The 21,007-nt window shown below is 36.7% G+C and overlaps 1 protein-coding gene across 5 annotated transcripts in view; it reads right to left on the bottom strand.

The window, feature by feature from the left end:
• LOC149010830 (indigoidine synthase A family protein) overlaps positions 1 to 19,950 on the bottom strand; it is a 44,211-nt gene extending 24,261 nt beyond the window's left edge. The window contains exons 1-4 of one of the 5 annotated variants that reach the window (XM_089161108.1): positions 19,673 to 19,950; positions 19,427 to 19,493; positions 1,217 to 1,328; positions 181 to 291 (exon numbers count right to left, since the gene is read on the bottom strand). In XM_089161108.1, coding sequence (XP_089017234.1) covers positions 181 to 291; positions 1,217 to 1,328; positions 19,427 to 19,489 — 286 coding nt within the window. In that variant the 5' untranslated portion in view covers positions 19,490 to 19,493; positions 19,673 to 19,950. The other 4 variants (XM_089161110.1, XM_089161112.1, XM_089161109.1 and 1 more) reach the window with 4 other exon arrangements.
• Positions 19,951 to 21,007: the final 1,057 nt, after the last annotated feature.

Raw genomic sequence — 21,007 nt, 5'->3', positions numbered from 1 at the left:
AATCCTCCTTCCCAGGAACTAGAGTTTAGAAGGGGCGAAGGAGAGAGAGACTAGTTGAACACCACATATGAGGTTAATTTAAGATAAAAGTTAAAGTTCAGATGATGAATAGTGATTGAGATAAACATTGTTACATCATAAACATAACAAATAGTAGAGAACATGATTACAAATAATCACCTATGCATGGTATCCCATCTAGAATAGCAATTGTGGCTGGAACTGCTCCATTCTCCCTAACAATTGCCTCCACCTCCTTTGCAGTCTGCAGGTTTTGAGGGTAGGGCATTCCTACATATGCGTGACAGGCAAACGTAGCTCTAAGCAATATAGACTATGTAATTTCATATATTATTCAATGTAGCACAGAGACAAATGGTTACATTCATAGTTAAGCCCTTAAATTAATAACAAATTGGCTTAACTTATATTTTGCTATAATATCTTTTGAAAATGAAAAGTCTGAAGTAAATTTTAGGCTTCACCTGGTCATAACCATAAGTAAAGGGAAATTATGGGAAGAAATAAATAAATAAAAGATGCAAACATTTTAAACTTGTCAGTTCACTGTTTGAACATTTATTTTGAAGGAGCAAGTTATAGTCCGTGTGGTTTTGAGGGCATAATATTCCTTAATTACTAGCACGAAATGGCAACTGCTCAGGTTTGAGGCTTGTTTCACAGAGACCAAATTAAACCTATTAAAAAATTGTCTCTAAGCCAACCAGAAATTTAGGACAACTCTTAATGACCACCAGGAGGCCTCTATGCTCTCTTGGCATGATCTACGATCCATCAACAGATGAATCCAAAATCCCAGGAAGTATCAGCAAGAGGACACCCAAGACTCCTCACTGCTCATTGATAGATGTAATCAGCATGCCTTTAGTGGTGGTAGTACTTCCAATTCTTGTGCGAAACCTGACACTCCTCGACTGCAGCTTATAGGGGGTGCTACTTTTTGTATCACTCTAGAAATTGAATCTTGGCTCTGATGCCTACCAGGATGTTACTGTTCAACAAACCAAGATACTACTTATAATTTAGACCATATATTGTTCATCAAGCAAACTTTTCACTTTGGCAAAAAAGTGTGAATAACAAATGATTTGCTTTCAGAAGCAAAGTTACAATACCTAATAAGTAGGAGTCTACAGCATGCAACCAAAGAGATAGCCAAATGGAACTTCAATTGCATTACAATCAAAAGGCCTACCATGGGAAATTATAGTGGATTCTAGAGCAACAACCGCATTCCCACACATCAGGGCATCAGAAACATCTGGAGAAACTCTCACATGCCATCTGCCGTTGCCGTCTCTTCCACCCTAACAAAGAAATATGTTTACCTGGAGTATCTTTAATTGTATATATTGATATTACGTAAATAAAACAGTCAGCAATTTTCACAACCCAGAATCTACATCTCCCCTCCCCCCACCCACCCCCCCCTCCCAAACAAACAAAAAAAGAGCAGCTTGAAACTACCATATATGGAGGGCTTGTTGGAGTATCCACTATCCATCAAATCCAAGGCAATTTCAATAAATAAATTTAAATTATAGTATCGCATGAATTTCATTTATTGGCTGATAAGTTTGTCCCATGGGTTTTCAACAAATAATAACTCTTGACTAGGGATGGGACTATACATCCTTTTCGTATGATCTCTATGTTGAAAGTCACTAAATATGAGGATCTCAGGGCACAAATTCAGTAACAGATCAAGAACGTACAGAAAAGAATCTGGTACCGAGTTTTAGGGGCCTACAGGGTTCGGGTAAGCTCAGGGTCTAGGGTTTATTGATTTCCAGCTCTTGACCTTGCTTGAATTAAAATTCAGAACTGAATCTGAGGTTTAAGGTTCAAGAAAATTAGGGTCTATTAAGAATTACAGTTCCTAGGAGGGTTAAGGTCGAAGGTAAAGCAGAGGTTGGGGATGATCATTCTTAAAGGAAATAGGATTTGGGTGAACGGCTCGAAAGATCTAAGTAAAAGCAGGCTAGGGTTTCTGGGGTTTTGGGAATTCAGGGCAGCAATAAAATTAGGGTTTAGACTAGGGTTTGGTTGGTCCGACTGGACTAGACTGAGAGGGAAGGTCACTGGGGTAGGGGGGATGAGGTTCCTAAAGTTTGGGACATATCTGAAAGGTTCGATGGTTGTAGATTTGACCTTGAATTTTAGGTCTTAGAAAAAGTCCGAGGAAAATTCCAGAAAATAACAAAAGATGGAAATATGGGAATTAGGGTTTTGGGGGATGAATAGGGCAGTTTCCAGGGTTCGAGTGTTAGGGAAGGGAGAGGGTGAAGATTTCTTAGAGGAATTGGGATGTGGGGGAGGGGAGGGGAGACATAGGGTCTAGGATTTGGTGAAGACTATGGCTGCCACAAGTTAGGGAGGGAGAAAGAGGGCTGAAATGGAGAAAGAGAAGGGGGAAAAGGAAGGGCATGGGTGGGAGCTGGCCGCACATACTTGAAGAAGGGGTGGAAGCATTGAAGAACTTCAAATTGCAGAAATTATAAGCACACACAGCCACAAGTCTTCCCTCCCAGGGGAAAACCCAAGAATCCACTCTTGCACTTACTGATCTCAAATTTTATTAATCATCCTTGTCTTTTACAAGCTAGAGAGGCTTTATTTATAGCCTTACATGTGTGTAATCACATTAGGACTCAACATAAGAAGGTGACTTAAACTTGGGCACTAACTAGACTTGAGACTCACATTCAAAAAAGGACCCTGTCATAACTCATCCTAGGATGATCCAAATTGCAAATAGGAGTAGACATGGACTCCTTGTAAGAAGTGGATTGTAACTAAGGGGATCCCTTTCTAATTTGGGACTCCTAAACTAATTAGGATTCTTCAATATCTTGTCCAAAACTAAACCAATTTCAAAAACAAAAAATAGAGTTGGAATCGTACTAACATAATGCATCCAACAAACCCTAATTAGACTCAACTAGAACAATGCAAAATTACCAAAATACCCTTGGTTTACTAGAGGGCAGTACGCAGTAGGGTGTTAGGCTATCAACCTAGGCCCTGTTTCGGTGCTTATTGTGGCCCTCATTCTGGTTACATCAGGGGGTTACAACTGCCTAGCCAGCAGTAGGGGAGAGCCTAAAACCCAGGTAACAGCAATTATATGAAGATTATTCTCATCTCACTTGGCTGTAACTTTTAAAGAATAGAAAGGAATTCTTTTGTGTTTTTAGAAGTTCTATTAATGAAATAAAGACAATTTTTCTTAATTATTAAGATTTTTCATTCAAAAAATGCTTCAATATATTCAACATGATATTTCTAATTTTTTTGATATACTTGGAACTCTTCACCAGACAAAGTGTCCCAACACCCCTTAGCAAATGGGGTTGTTGATATAAGAACCACACATCCTTGAGGTGGCATGGGTACTGATGTTTAATATGCATAACCCTAAGCACTTTTTCAGTGATGGAACTTCATTAGTTGATCCTTTTTGGTTCCTGTGAGGTTAAGTTCAAAATTTTCATGCCCCCATAGAATCCCCCCGGTTGACCCATTGGAATAAAAAATCATTTGCTTCCCATGGGATCAATAGGATATCCTATAGTTGCTTTGTAGCATTAATAAACCTAACCACATCCTTGATCCGAATGCACAATGGAAAATTTTATTTGAATCCCCTTTATTAATTATTATTATTATAGAAAAAACAAATGTACTATTAGCTACAAAAATGACTTTAACTACACAGCCTCAAGTGTTAATCCTCCAAATAATGGTTCTTTCCATATTTGAGCCACATTAATTATCCTTGAGCAAACAAACTTCCAGAACCAAACCCTAGATGCAGTGCACAGGGGCTGTATCTATGAAAATGTAGGAGAGAGGGAGAGAGAAAAATTGGAGAAAGGGTGCTGCCAAGCATATATCACACACACACCCTTCCCCCCCCCCCCCCCCCAAAAAAAAAAAAACCCCCAAATAGAGTGACTCAACAATGGAAGAACAACACAAAGAAGTAATAATAATAACGAACTTGGATTAAATGCTGAAACAGAACATAGCCTACGACCAGCAGCAGGAATACCTACAGCTACCCAAGAGCAATCACCCTCTCCCTTATTTCCCTAATAACTCAAAAGCATAACAACTTACTCTACCTTCCCCCTATTAATAGTAATTACTTGCCTACAATATCCCTGCATAGAATCTCCCCAAATCTAATAGAATCATCCCAAATCTCAACCTATAAGGCAATCTGAATGCAATCTGATCTCAATCTGAATCGCAAGATCTCACAACCATTTCCTTCCCAGTCTGAATGCAATCTGAATCTGGAGATCTTTTCTTGATTGCGTGGATCCCCTTGCCACGCTTACTAGTGTAGACTCGTGACACAAGGGGCTTATCACCCCAACCCAATGGTGTGGATGTATATAGGCAGCTCCTATGGCTGCCCTGTTGTGTTTGAAGTTTGAACAAAGTTGGTCCACTCTCCTGCTTTGGGGCCGCCCCATAGTGTTTGAACACAAGTAAGTTTCACTTGGGTAACACACAGCTAAGAAGTAAATCTAAAAGGAAATAGATAATCAACATAAGCAAATAAATTCACAAAAATAATTAGTTAATTAATTAAATATATGCATATCCCATAAAACCCTCTAGATATTTGCACATATGCCCCTATAAATTTGCATAACTATATATTGCACTCCACTTTCCAATCTAGAAAATAGAACCTATGGCACGTTATTAATTACGACCAACCCCTTGTTCCATTATGGCCCCAAAGAAGAAGTTAAGTGCATCAAATCCTAAAAAGTGTGATTAATCATTTCTAGTAAATAATAAATAAGTACTCTTCATAGTAAAAAATAATTTTATCGCAAAATAGTTTCTTAAAAGCATTAACAACAGTTTTGACCATTCCAATACCAATATCAACCACACTTGGAAGTAGATACTTGACACTCCCACTCATTGTTGTTGAAGCGTGTTGAAAGAAACGATTGTAGTAGAATGGACTCCTAATAGAATCCAACACTCCCCCTAAAGTTGAGGCATGGATATCACACATGTCCAACTTGACCAAATAAGTATAAAACATCTGTCCAGGTAAACATCTGCAATTTGATCTTCAAACTTATAGATTACGTCTGCCTTATAGACTTCCATTTGATTTGTCCTCATCTTTACTGCAACTTTATGTCTCCAAGGAAGAACGCCCAAGTAAAAAAGTAGAATCTTCAAATGTTGAGAAGACTAAATTTCTACACAAATCTGAGGGAAAATATATTTTTGGGGTAACAATAGCTAGGGTAAAACAGCCAAAGTGAAAGTTTTGATTTGTAGCAATGTTAGATCTTTAAAGGGAAAGTTTGCCAAGGGACAATCTCCAAAGGTAGGGGAAAATTTGTCAAGATAAGTGACAATCTCCAAAGGTAATAGAGATCAAGTTCTGCAAAGGTCAAACGACAAGTCTTTTGCAAGGTTAGATCTCCGAAGGGAAGATGTCAAGTTAAGGGGCAAATCTCCAGGGTTAACAAAGATCAAGTTCTGCACAGTCAAAAAGATAGCACTATAGCAATGTTAGATCTCCAAAGTGGAAGATTGCGAAGGTAAGGGACAAACTTTCAAAGGTAACAAAGATCAAATTCTACATAAGGAAGTCTACATGAAAGGCTTTGAATTGTAGACATCTTCAATCTCCCCCTCACGTGTAACGTTACACGTGGGAAGATAACAAAGGAAATTCCAATGGGGAAACTTGAAAAAGGAAGAGATTGTAATGGTAAGATAAAAGTATCAGGAAAACAAATCTAGAGAAAATGACAAAATTTGAAAAGGGGTTGACCGAGCCCAGATCAAGTAATTTGTGTCGTCAAATCTTACCGAAAGAGAATGAAAAGTGGAAAAATATTCGGATTCAGTGGGAGCAGTAGTATCATCAATGGTTGTCATGTTGACAAAATTATCTGCAGTTCTTCAGTCTTCACCCTTTCGAAGTAACAGAAAAGTCGCAGAATGCAATAGCCAAACAACTCAGACAAATTTTCTCCTTTTTTTTTTTTTTTTTTTTTTTTTTTAACAGAATAGCAAATTATAAGAAACAAAATAACAATATGGTTTGGCCAAATATGCAATGGTTTGGTTTGGTCTAAATTCAGAGAGAACCAAAATATGGTTCGACCAAGATTTATTGTTTACCTGGTTTAATCTGATTCGTTTTCTCTTCTTCTTCTTGAAGTCCCAAAAACTGAAGAGACGAAGCAAGTAGCAGCAGCGATGGTGTTTCTTCTCTTTCTTCTCTTCTTCTTTCCTTTTCTTCCTGATCTTCCCTAATCGAACCCACTGTAGTGCAGTGGGTACTGAAGAACAGAGAAAAAAAAAGGAGATGGGTTGCGAGGGTTTGCGATGGGTGCAGTGGAACTGAAGAACCGAAAAAAACAGAACTGTGGGTTGCGAGGGTTTGCAATGGGTGCAGATGCAGCGGTGATGGTATGCCAGAAAAAAACGATGGGTGAAAAAAAAATCAGGGAATTTCGATGGCTTCTGGCTCGATAAGAGATGCAGCGGTGATGGTATAAGCAGGGTTCCTCTTCTCTTCTTCTTCCCCTCCTTTTTTTTTGTTCTTGCAGTGATAGATTTCTGTCCAAAACTGAAGAATCGATAGGTGCAGAAAATTTCTGAATTTGAATATCTGCGATAGTTTGCAGAAAAAAAAAGGAATTTGAATGTCTGCGATAGTTGCAGAAAAATCCTGCGATGGTTGTAGAAAAAGTTCTGCAATTGTTGCAGAGAAAGAGCTCTACGATGGTATTACAGTTGCAGAAAATTCTTGCGATGGTTGCAAAAAATTCTGCAACTGCGATGGGTTTTATGGTAGCAGAAGAAAGAGAAAATCTGCGATGGGTTTTGCAGAAGGAAAAAAATTCTTTAATCGAACTTAGGCTCTGATACCATGTTGAAAGAAACGATTGTAGTAGAATGGACTCCTAATAGAATCCAACAAAGCGTCTACCTAGGTGACTCTTGAACTGCCGTAATTCTAGCCACTTTTTTAACATGCAAATTTTCAACGGATCACCTAGGCGCTACTGCTTTACTGCCTTGTGTGCCATATTACCGCCTAGGCGCTAAAGCAATCACTTTTTTATATTTTGTACATATTTTTTTTCGAATATTTTAAAAAAATCAAATTTTATTTTACAAAGCCATATATGAGTTTAATAGTTATTCATTTCGGATTTAAGAATCAATGAATCATTAAATGGAGAATTATTTGGAAATCAAAATAATGCAATCTATTAATTTATTGTGTTCGGTTCAAAAAGTGGTAAAAGATGGACATAACAAATTCAGATTCGAGAATTATTCATTTACTTAAAAAAGGTCGGGTAGAAAACAATTCGGTCAAATAATTTCACAAAACCATATAAAAATATATCGTCATTTATTTCTGATTTGGAATCATTAGATGGAGAATTGTTCAAAATAATGTGATTCATTAATCTATTGGTTCATTCAAAAAAGCGAACAAATTAAATTCGATTCGGTCTTCGACAACTATCCATTTACTTGAAGCTAGGTAAAAAAAAAATTGGATGTTTAAGTTGAACAAGAATCCAAAAATTGCATGTATTGTAGATGACATCATGCACAGTTTTCCCCATACCAAAAATAATATTTCCCTGTAATGTGTAAGATGAGTTTAAATTTTATAATATAAAGGATTTTCAATGATTCATCTATAGAAGCATGTCACAGCATATTGACATTCATTATACATAATTCCATAATTCATATAAAAAGGGAAATTTTTAGCACCACCGCTAAGTTTTTTTAAGTTGATTATCTCCTAGGTGAAGTACTCTTAGTGTGTATCGCGTCTGCTATTGCTATACAGTTCAAGACTAGTGCTCCCTTTCAAGGTTCTTACTTTGCAAGTTGGAGTTTTCTTTGTGTATACTCCATTTTGAGGAAGAATGTTGAGAATTAAACAACCTTAGTGCTCAAGTTATTGAGTTTATAATTTTAAAGATGGTGATTTGGTTCACAAGTTTTGGAGAATTTGAGTTACATACTTTTCTTTCTTGGAAAAGGTTCCTTGGTGATCAAGGTTTAGGACAATTAGAAAGTATTAATTTTATTTTCAACATAGTTTTTATTTTCAAGTTCTTTCTAATTTCATGTACTTTCCTTTTTTGTTCTTTCTATTTTGGACAAATACATGAGTCAATAAGATGTACTTATTATTTTCTTTTCTAGAGGGCAAGATGGCTTGCTTCTCAAATTGTAATCTAGACAATTGAGATCTATAAATAAGAGGCTACGATTCTAGGAGTTCTAAACCAGAATTGCAGCCCATTGTTGCTGCTGCTTCAGCTCTTTCTTCTTCTCTTCTTACTTCTTATTCTATTATTCTTCTTTCTTTCCTGAGGCTGCACCTCAATAGAGGATTCTGGTTTGTTACATGGTATCAGAGGATTAATATGGTTTTAGGTTGCTTCTTTTCAACTACCCGTTTGAGAGTCATTTATGTTTCCAATTTGAAGAACGGAACCCTAGTTCAATGAAGATGATAAACTATTCATTGAACTAGGGTTCTTGTGGAGATTTAATATTAAAAAAAATAGTAGTTTGTTTTTAGTTTTCTGACTTTCAATTAGAGGTTTGGAGGTTTCTGAAATTTGGCTTGGAGATTCTGAGCTTTCAATGGCAATTGTGCATCTTCAATTTCGGAAGTTCCTAAAAAAACTCTCATGTTGCACACTATCACAGACGTTATTATCTTCTCCTCTTTGATATTGCAGTGGTGGTCAAATGTTTGTTCAGTTTTCGGTTCAAAACAGAGTTAATTTTTGGTTCAGACTTGGATCAATTTTGGGCTCAATTTTTTGGTTCAGTTATGGGATCAATTCTGGTTCAATTCTTGGTTAATTTTTCTGATTCTATTTCCTAATTCTGTTTCCAATTCAGTTTTTTATTTTGTTCTGGTTTTTTTATTTTTATTTTTTTTTTTTCCTATTTTCTGATTCAATTTCCTAAACTTGCTTTATTTTGTGTTTCTATTATTGGAGTGCTTCCTTAAATTTAGGCTTCCAAGTTTACTCTTTCCTTTTTCTTTTTTTCTTTTTCCTTTTTTTTCCCTTTTTTGGGTCAATGTTTCTTGGGATTTCTCTAATTACATTCATGCAATTCCTATTCAATTTTGTGATACTTACAGATTTGCCATCCCTTTCCTTTATTCGCCATTCTCATCCGTTGGGAAATTTCTTATACTGGATATTAGTTGTCATTAATTATCCACGTGTAATGCTACACGTGAGGGGGAGATTGGAAACTCTTTCTATGTCTATTCAGGATGTGTTGAAGAATATATTTTGGTGAAGAACTTTATCCTTCAATAATGGTATTCTACAACACCACCTATACTACCATTTACCTACTTGTGGTCCGTAGTAACATGTACTACCTTTTACCTACTTGTGGTCCACAGTAACCTACACTACCTTTTACGTACTTGTGGTCCGTAGTAACCTATACTATATTTTACCTACTTGTGGTCTGTAGTAACCTATAATACCTTTTACTTACTTGTGGTCCGTAGTAACCTATACTACCTTTTACCTACCTACTTGATCCACAGTAACAAATATTGTTTCTTTACCTATCCACACCTTTGCCTACTACTCTACCTTCTTGCAAGAGGTTATGTGTGAACATTGAAGCTACGATTTTTTATCTGTTAGTGCGGAGATTCCTCCCTACTACTACTTGCATTATTTGGAAAGTGCCTTTGAAGCTTCTATACTTGTGGATTTTGTTCATCTTCAATATTGCCGACTATTCTCAGTATTGGATGATTCATTCAACGTGAAGAATTAAAAAAAAAAATTCTTTTTTAAATTGATTATCACTTGGGTGAAGCACTCTTAGTGTTTATTGGCATCTGCAATTGCTACACGGTTCAAGATTGGTGCTATCTTTCAAGTTTATTCTTATTATGCAAGCTAGAGTTTTCTTTGTGTATACTCTAGCTTTAGGGGGAGGATTGAGAATTAAGCAGCCTTGGTGCTCAAGTTATTGAGTTTCTAATTTTATAGATGGTGACTCAATTCACAAGTTTTGGAGAATTTGACTTAACATATTTTCCTTTCTTGGAAAGGGTTCCTTGGTGATCAAGTTTTAGGACAATTAGAAAGTATAATTTCTATTTTCAGCATAGTTTCTATTTTCAAGTTCATTTTAATTTCATGTACTTTCTTTTTGGTTCTTTCTATTTTGGAAAAATTCGTGAGTCCATGAGATGTACTTATTATTTCCTTTTTTAGAGGCAAGATTGCTTACTTCTCAAGTTGTAATCTAGACAATTGAGATCTATAAATAAGAGGATACGATTCTAGGAGTTCTAAGCTAGAATCGCAGCCCATTGTTGCTGCTTCTTCATCTCTTTCTTCTTCTCTTCTTACTTCTTATTCCATTATGCTTCTTTCTTTCCTGCAGCTGCACCTGTAGAGGATTCTGGTATGTTATAAACTTAATGCTACCCCCCATGTTTGTTTAGCTTATAATAGAAAGTTATCAGTTTAAAAGTAATTGTATTGAGAAAAATGGCCCCAACAGTGACCAAAGCGGTGCCCCAAACGCTTTGGTCACCTTGCCAACCATGCTTCAAATCACAGTCCATATGCTTATTTGAAATATCAGCCTATTTTCACTTAAATTTGGTCGTTGATAATCCAAAGAATAATTGTTTGTAGCAGAGTGGCAAGAGGCTGTCAAGTATAGGATCAAGAATACATATCTATTCCCCCACTGCAACTTGCAATAGCACATAGGAACTGACAAAGTCAGATTCTTCGCTAATAATGCAAATGTGTACTCACATTTGTACCCTGTCCCCATTGTGACTAGGAGTGCCAAAAGTGATTACTGTATGATAAGGTTGCAGAACCCAAACCCTAGTATGATTACCAACTTTAATGTAAAACTATAGACACACTTTGCTCGTGAAAAAATGACAATGAGTATGAATAAATTAAACTAAAGAATAAAAAGTTCAATTATATAAAGCATTGGGCCAAACCAAGCCCAAGTAGATTAAATGCACACATACATTCAATGATTTTAATTGCCTGCTAATTAATTAATTGTACAAATTCAGCCTTTCTTTCCAATCAACCTCCATTTTTTATGTAACCAAATCTAGGAAGTATAGGGTCCAACAAAACTTGGATCCAGTGGTGCACCAAGGAGCTGGCTGAATCCTCAAAAAGGCAATTTGGTCATTTTGCATGCCTTTTGAACACCAACAGGGTCTAGTTAAATCCATAATAATTTTAGGACCCTATATCTACGTTTTGTTTTTCAATTGGATTATTGGTTAGAGTCCTTGTGTGAATAGGAGCGTCCCAATTGGAATCCAATTTTCAAATAAGATTCCTTATGGAAGTTGGTTGCTTGTTTTTGCAAGTTACTTTTGATAGGGCCTAGAAGACTCCATTTTAGTTATTATTTAAGTTATTGAGTTGTAAAGGCAATCCCACTCCAAAGTGGATTCCCTAAGTTGAGTCCAAGTATATTTCCTAATTAGCGTCAAATTAGAGAGTCCTAGTTGCATTCCTTCAAGATAATGAAGCTATAAAAGAGCCCCCACCTTGTAAATCAGACTGGATTACTAAAATCTAGAGCACTGAAGGAGAACTGGAGTCAAGGGATCCAAGAGGGATCCCCATGGCTGAGTGTTTGAGTTTCTGCAATCATCTTCTTCTTCTACTTCCTGCGGCAGCCTTGTGCAAGCTTCTACAACAACCTAGAGTGAACCCAGTCCACTCCCCTACAAGTGAGTATAATCCCCAAGCCCATCCCAACCAAATTCCCTCCCTATACCCATCACAAGCTTCCCCCTCTCCCTCTTCTTCTTGTGGCAGCAGCACCCTACCCCTCTCATTTAGTTCATAAACCGCTGCCCCCTTCCACCTATTACCCCCCCCCCCCCCAAGGGTCCCTTGACCCAAAGCCTAAACCCTTCTAGGACTAATACCCCTCAAACCCTCTCTACCTTTGACTCCCACCCCCTATCCTAACCCTAACCCTATGAACCCTAGAATTTCAAAATCCTAGTTTCTTAAAATTTTGTACTGTTATATAGAAAGCAGAAAACCACCTTCTACTTTCAGGCCTATCTTCAAGCTGATCAAACCCTAAGTCCAATCCCAATTAAACCTAGACCTACCCTAACCTTGGCCTAGGAATTGAGATCCAATTCAGCCTTGCTGCAGGCATCCTATTGTGTTCCTAGTGAAGTTTTAACTGCTGTTTATTAAATTCAAACTTGGACAGCAAGGTTTCAATCCTTATTGTCCCTTTGTGAGAATGATAAAGAGATCAGTTGCTGTCCCTCAATTCCAGACCTAGACAGTGGGGTTATAATTTATAAGCCTAAACCACTGCTGTTCTTTGAGATTTGGCTCCAACAGCAAGGTATTGAACCCTAGATAGCCTGCTTTTTCTTAGAAAATATACTACTACTGACCCTGAAATCCAGGGTTACATCAATTTTCCATAGTGTTTGCTAACGTGCTACTTTTTCATACCACCTAGGATAATTGGTTGTATTTGTTTTGTTCAAAACTAATTTAGATAAACATTGACCCCGTCTACCAAGAGAATTTTCTAGGGTACTCTAACATTGAGAAGCGGTTCAGTGCTATGAGCCCCACGTATTTACCTCCAAGTTGTCACTGGAGATGTACCTTCTTTGAGGATGGTTCGTATTATCACCCTGCTTCTGTGGTTCAAGATGAAAATATATAGGCTGACCTACCTCCTATATTGTTCTTGCTGCTGATTCATAGCCCTTCCTCTTTGCAAGTATATCAATACCAACACAGAACAAGCACCATTGGTTCCAGTGAGCATGATCCAAGATCTCAATCTCAAGGCCCATCTCACCAACTCAAAAAAAAAATAATAATAATAATTTTTTTTTAAAATTGGCTTGAGATCTCACCGAGCTGGTGCAATTTTTTCTCCAACTCGAGGGGTATTCGGGGTCATTTAGGGCTGTACTTGCTGACCAGCCTATCTCAACCCTTTTGAACACACAAGACCCCTCAAATTTAAGGGGAAAATAAATGTAAATGTGAGTTCCACTTCGTACCCCAAGTGGGAAACCACTATACTGAAGGGAAACCTAAAATTGCCTATTGTATATATCATATAATATACATCATTGCTCAAATTCAAAATTTAAGCAAGTCTAATACATTAGACATGTTAATAGTTCAAGTTACAAAGTTAATGATAATCCGATCATCAAAATTACAACTCGAGATTGAGACTTGAGACCCTATTTGCTATAATAAGCTTGTGAGAAGAAAGATAGCTTGTAAGATTTTGGTGAGATCTCGAGAGTTCTCCAACCATGCAAGTGAGGCTCCTCATTCCCAAGTTAGAATGACTTAGCTATGACTGATAAAAAGATAAACATACTTGCAGTACTCATTCAAGTGTTGTATGCCCCATTGCTCAATTTATCTGTCTCACCTACTTCCTGATGTAACCCAGAATCTGGGTTAGACCTTCAAGGACCCTCTTTAATAAGAACCCGCACAAATTAGGGTCTAAACCCTTGATGTTTGGGTTGAAAACTAAGTGGACAACAGCTTTTTTACTCAAAATACCACATGGATAAGGCTATTTTGCAGCCAAAGTCTTAGGGTTAAGATTAGTGTAGTGTAGGGTTAATTTGTAAGGGGTTTTAGGGTTCCATCAGGTTAGGTCTAGCACTGGAACCAATGAAAGTATTCTGTTTTAACAAACATGTAAGTGCAGAAAGTTAGGGGTTGTATGTTTTAAGGCTTCTAGGGTTGAGTATGGAATGATTCAAGGGTTCGGTTAGGCTAGAACTAACTCTCATTTTGTTGTTTTACAATTTCATAATTAATCTTTTAAGGCTATGGTTCAAACTAGGTTTCTTACTTGGATTAGGACTCTTGGTTAGGATTAGGGCTTGGTCTGATTGGGTTGAAATTAGGACACAGTGTCAATAGGGTTAGGGGGATGATGTTCCTAAAGTTTGGGACAGATCTAATGGTTGGATGTCATAGATCTGACTTTGAATTTTAAGTCTAAGAAAGGAAAAGTCCAAAAATTCCAGATAAATTCTGGAAATAAAAAGAAGTATATGGGAAGGTGAGGAGAAGCTTGCAGATGGTCTAGAAGAAGAGGGAGGAGCTTAGGAAGCGTCTGGGGAGGGATTAGGGCGTCATAGGGATGAGGGCAGGGGGTGGAGCTGTTGTGGTTGTAATGGCTGCTGGAGTTATTGAAGGCTACATTAGAGAGGATGCTTGAACTTTGAAGAAGCTTGAAGGAAGGTGCTGAATATTGACGAAGAACTTAGCACAAATCTGCCGAGGCCCCCTCAATAGGAACCCCAATCCTCAACTCAATAATTTTTTAATCAATAATCAGACTAAAGCCATTACAAAGAAACAATAGGATATTTATAGCCTACTAAAAGACTCTAACACTAAGTGGGATTCCTTAATAGAATAGGATCCCATCACTTACTCTGGACTCTTGAAATGGAATATACAAATCTAAAGACACATGCTGAAAATAAAAGATTAATTTAACTTAACACTCTATCTAAGGAAGTTCACTTGAAAAAGAACTAGTTCGGACACTCAACTACTAACTACTAACTCAACAACTAATAAAGACAAATCCTAATCAAATGCAAACTTCAGAAAGATAAGAACCTTTCTTGTAAACGAGTCTTATCTTATCCACAACTTAACCAACTCAAAACATCAAACTCCACTTCCTAACTAACTGAAACTCTATAGAAAATAAAAGATAAAATTCAAAAAATAAAAACCAACCCGCTATATTAGGGCTAAAGTGAGCAAAATAGCCCTCCTAGAGGGTTCGGCCAGCCCTAGAGGGTTCTTAGATCCATCTTGTGGACCCCACTTATGGTTTCGGCCTAGGGTCCAAGTCGTGTTCACATTACTTCCTCATGTTCACAACCTTGCTCTCTTACTTTCTACTTCCTCTGTACTAATCATCACCTTGTTGCTCTCCAGATTCCTGGCTGAAAGGTTGCCAAGGATGCTTCATTGACCCGTCATGCATGGTGTATCGGTGATTTACCTCTTGGTAAGGAACTGGTCTAATGTATGGATTTACACTAAATATCACTCTGATGGCTCACTTGAGAGGCTCATCTCAAAGCCAAGAGTTCTAGGTGGTGTTCCAGAGTTGATTATTTTAAGGCATTCACTCTTATTGCCAATTGAAATCCGTACACCTAATCATTTCTCTTACAGTTAACTCTGATTAGCTTTTACTTAAATTAGATATCAAGAATATGTTTCTCTATGGCTACTTTCACAAGGAAGTCTATATAGAGCAATCTCTAGGGTATGTTGCTCAAGGAAGGAATTAATATCATGTGTGCAAATTACTTGGTTTATGAAATTTAGTATAACAATGTCTAACTATAGCATCTCAATGCTACTCTAACCATACGATGTTTGGTTATCGAAAAGGAGATGACATTGCTGTAATGGTTGTGTATGTGGTTGATGTAATCATCTTTAGGAAAGGTAGCACTAGTATTATGTTGGAATTTGAAGAAATTATTGCTCAGAAGGTATTTTTCATTTATGGCCCAACAGGGTATTTAGAGTTACAATCTGAGTAAATCCTACTCTGAATAAGACAAGGAAATACAAAGCAAATAGAATAGAAAAACCAATCCTAGATATTAGGAAACCTAGTCTTACACAAAATATGAAACCAATATAAAAGATATAACTAAAAGAGGAGTCAACTCCAATTAAGAAACCTCAAGTATACTTTCAACACTCCCCCTCAAGTTGAGGCATGAATATCACACATGCCCAACTTGACCAATATAGTATAAAACATTTGTCCAGGTAAACATATGCAACTTGAACTTTAAACTTCATTAATAGCTTATAGATAACGTCTTCCTTATAGACTTCCATTTGCTTTGTACTCATCTCTACCGCAACTTTAGGTCTCCAAGGAAGAATACCCAAGAAAGAGGTAGAATCTTCAAATGTTGAGAAGACCAAATTTTTGCACGAATCTGAGGGAAAATATATTTTTCGGGTAACAACTGCTAGGGTTCAACAAGAAAGTGAAACTTCAGATTTGTAGCAAAAGGGAAAATTTGCCAAGTAAAGGAACAATCTCCAAAGGTAAGGGAAAAACTATCAAGATGAGTGACAATCTCTAAAGATAAGGGGAAATTTTCCAAGAGAATGACGATCTCCAAAGATAAGGGAAAAAAATGCTAAGATAAGTGACAATCTCCAAAGGTAATTGAGATCAGGTTTTGCATAACAAATGCCAAATCTTAAGCAAGGTTAGATCTCCAAAGTGGAAGATGTCAAGGTAACTGTCAAATCTCCAGGGGTAGCAGAGATCAAGTTCTGCATAGGTCAAAAAGTCCAGATCCATAGCAATGTTAGATCTCCAATGTGGAAGATTGCCAAGGTAAGGGACTAATTTTCTAAGGTAACAGAGATCAAATTCTGCACAAAGTATAAAAAAAAGGCGTTCAAACAATGACCTAAAAAATGTAGACAATACTCTTAAAATAAACATAAATTGAAGACATCTTCAATCTCCCCCTCACATGTAGCTTTACACATGGCTAAAACAATGACAAAGGACAAAATCTGAAAGGTCCAACTAACACACTCTCTCTTTTCTTTTTTCCCTTACGAAATTTTATTAATTTACGAAAGAGATCCTTGGATATATGAGAAACATAAACAAACCCCTAAATATATAAAAATTAACACCCCTAAAAATATAGGAAATCACAATTAGTCCCATGGAAATATGAAAATTCACAAAAGGACCCCTACGAATATGGAAAATCACAATTAGAACCCTAAAAATATGGGAACTCACAATTAGACCCATGGAAATATGAGAATTCACAATGAACTCCTTGTAAATATTCGAATTCTCAATAAAGCCCCCTAGAGATATTCAAATTTATAAAATGACTCCCTGGAAGGCAAAAAATAGAATTTGAGGGGGTTAATATGTTATTTGAGGTTAACAAAAGGGCTTATAAGGTAAAAAATAGAAATCATAGGACTTAAAGGTTCAGGTTGGGTTGGGTCAATGGGTTCATCAGTTTTGGGAATAGTTTAATGGTTCATCTAGTTCAATGGTTCAATGGTGTTATATAGTCGACTGTAAATAGCGCTTTCTCTACACAAAGAGTGAGGCTCGATGAAGAAGACGATGGCAGAAGTATTGATGGTGGAGCAGGGATTTTGATGATGGAAGAGGGATTTTTTCTTTTTTTTCCTTTTCAGGTTACAGCGGTGGCTTCTTCTGAGGACGATGGTAGTAACAAGATTCTGCAATTAGGTTGCTACGATAGAGGAAGAGCAGCGGTGGTAGCGTCAATGGGTTTCTGCAATTAGGTTGTTGTGATGGAGGAAGAGCAGCAGTGGTGGAGGAAGTGCAGTGGCGGCAGTGAAGGTGGATTTCTTCTTCTCTTCTTCTCTTCTTCTTTTCTTTTTTTATTCTTTTGTTCTTGTTCTTCCCTAATCAACTTGAAGCTCTGATACCATGTTGGAATTTGAAGAAATTATTGTTCATAATGTATTTTTCATTTATAGGCCCCGTAAGGTATTTATAGTTATAATATGAGTAAATCCTACTCTGAGTAAGATAAGGAAATACAAAGCAAATAGAATAGAAAAACCAATCCTAGATGTTAGAAAACCTAGTCGTACACATAATATGAAACCAATATAAAGAATATAACAAAACACAAGATATAACTAAAAGATGAGTACTCCAATTAGGAAACCTCAATCATACTTCCAACATATTATTAAAATAAAGGCCTAGTTACAAAGGCATTTCCAGGCTAAAGACCTAGGAGGGATCTTCACTATTTTCTTAGCATTGAAATGGTTTGTAGCAAAAAGGGAGTATGATTGTCACAAAAGAAGTATCTTCTTGAACTTTTGATTGACACAATAATTTGGTATTGATGATGACCAGCAACTGGATGATGTCCATTGATATAGTAGCTATGTTAGGAAGTTTATTATCATACTTGACCAGACCAGTTATATCTATTCCTAGTTGGAGTTTTGACCCAATATATAGTCTCCTGAGAAGGCTCATTTGGATGGTACAGCTTGTATTCTTCATTAACTAGAAGGAACCCTTAGAGAAGGCTCATCTATCATCCCAATTGGAATATGGAGCTTGTGGCCTTTTCTGATGCAAATTGGGAAGGTTCTGCCCGTGTCACCATTCTACTGTAGGTTACTGTACCTTTTTGGACAAACTTGGTCACGTGGCTAAGTAAGAAACAAACTACTATTGCTTAGTCAAGTTCAAAGGCCAAGTATAGAGCTATGGCTACTACTACTGCAGAGCTGATATTGCTTCAATCATTATTTCTTGAGTTGGGTTTTTTGGTAGATTCTCCAATGAAGATTTACTGTAACAAGTTAACAACCAGCTTGCTACTTACATTGCTAGCAATAAGTGTTCATGAGCGAAGAAAGCATACTGAGGTAGACCGTCACTTTGTTCATGAGCCAGTGTTAAAGAAACTGATTGCAAAACTTTGTGTGTCTTCATCTGATCAATCATCAATTAGCTGATATGTTCACCAAGCATGTGGTTTGCTCCTTGTTTTCATGTTCCAGTTGTATCAAGCTAAGTATGGGTGGTTTCATACTCCTCAGCTTGAGGGGGAATCTTAAAACAGTGATAGGGGCATTCTTGGCCCTGCTTATTTAGTATACTTGCAGGGCTGTAATCTGGTCTTTTTGGTGTTCTTTTTATTATCTGTAAATAAACAGCGGCAACCTGCAATTAGTATTCCAATCACAGAGCCTTCTTCCCCTAGCCTGTGATCAGTTTGTTCCCCTTCTCTCCTTCTTCTCTCGCTTCTTAGGTTGTAAAAAGGAACAATCTAAAACCTAATGCACAAAGGTGTTCATACTCAATCCAATTTGCAATGCCTTCAGGTAATCCAATTGTTAACTTCCAAAAGGCTAAGGTGAATTTCGATGAAATAAGAAATGCAAGAACAGTATTCGGATTGAAATGGGAAGTGGATGAATGATCAAAATTGAAAAATAGCCCAAGCCACAGAGAATTATTCAGGATATTGTTCCTGACAAAAGAGCTTTTTGAATTACCAACAGAGACTACGGTGAAAAAAAAATATATGCTCCAAAGTGGATAAAATTAAACTCACAAGAAACAGAGATAGGATTAAGCAACTAATCTTATTCCGATCAGAAAAAAGTTCAGATTATACGGTATAAAACGGATAAAAACAAAATTTACCAAAAATCGAGACAAGTTAGGAGATAATCTTCTAACAGAAAGAAAATGCATTTACCTGCTTCATCTGTTGAAAATGCCCTTGAAGATTAAGCAACCTCGAGAAGGCTGAAGATGCCATGTCTCTAGAGAAGAAGCAATTAATTACAGCTAAAAAGTTAACCAAGAAAATGATATGTGACCTACAAGTAATACGATGTCGAAGGAGATTGAATTCTCCAAAAGAACAAAAAAAGAAGCAGGCTTCACTATAAAGCAGCTTTCTTTTTATATATATTGTAAATCTCTTTGCAGGGAGGATTACCGGTGGTAGATTATGGTAGCTGCAGAAAAACAGGAAAAATCGTTATTCTCTTCTATATAATGAATGAAATCACTGTCCGAAGGAGTTGAAGATCGAAAATTATGCTTCCTGCTCGAGAGTAGCGGTGCTTGGAACTACGACCCTTCGACAGATTAAATTTGAACTTTCCAAGGACTAGAAAATTGTAACGCACGTGGTTTTGTTCAAGGTTTTTTAAAGAGTGTTCCTGATATTTTAGGCAAAATTGATCCGAATCACTTCAAAAGTTAAAAGGGGTTGTTTGGTTCTATGAATATAGAGATTTCAAATATTTAGATTCACAAATGAAAGATTTATACCCGGTTGGTTGTTCCTGGATTCATGAAATCTAAGGATTCACCTTTTTATACTAAAACATAAATCTGTAGATTTATGAGTATGATGTGAAATCTAGAGATTTCACCACATTATAAAAACACTAAAGATTTGAACCATAACTCCATAGATGTTTTTTCATAATGAATCTATAGATTTCATTCCAAAAATTCAGGCCAACCAAACAGTTAATTTTATGAACCATAAATCCATAGATTTGAAATCTATAGATTTAAACTCTCTAGATTTTTTGAAATCTCCAAACTCAAGTAACCAAGCCGGCCTTAAAAAATTTATTGAATAACATTTTTTTAAAATTAATAAAATAGATTTTATTTTATAAAAAAATTACCTAACTCCTTAATTTAGTGTTAATTGTTTTTATCCAACCAATATTTTACCCCAAAGTACCCAAATTAGAGTAAGCTTTCACTCCTTTCATTAAAGAACTCAAGTCTGCTCCAATGGTTAATATTAAATCTATCAACACCAGTGATGATGAGGAAGCGATGAAACCAACCCTTGCTTCTCTACCTAACCAAACATAGAGAGTTTATGGGCCTTGATCAAAAGTCAAAAGCTTTGGCAAAGAGGTAGGCTTTTAGAGTTTAAAGTGGCAAGTTGTGGGCTAACAGAGAATCAATCTCTTCTCCGCACAAGTATTTGGCTTTGCCCCATGATCAAAAGTACTTCTAGTAATGTCTCTTAGAAAGTTAGAGGAAATCTTCAATAGCAAAAGACAAATCATAGGAAAACAAATCTTTAAGACTGCAATGAAAGAACCATCCATGCCTAGTTGTTTGTACTATCAGATAGAAATAAAATGTGACCCCCAAGAGTCATTCGTTACCCATTTACAGGGTGGGCTGAAGGGGGGGTTTATTCAAGAATTATTTACCAGACATTGTGTAAGAAGTCAAGAAGAATGAATTCATCTCCTTAACACAAGGGATGATGTCAGTATTAGAGTAGCAACAGAAG

The sequence above is a fragment of the Hakea prostrata genome, chromosome 7 (assembly GCF_041222555.1).
Source record: "Hakea prostrata isolate BN-2017 chromosome 7, UWA_Hpros_2, whole genome shotgun sequence".
Taxonomy (NCBI): Eukaryota; Viridiplantae; Streptophyta; class Magnoliopsida; order Proteales; family Proteaceae; genus Hakea; species Hakea prostrata.
The sequence above is the reverse complement of the archived record's forward strand: the minus strand, read 5'-3'. Positions and strand labels throughout refer to the sequence as shown.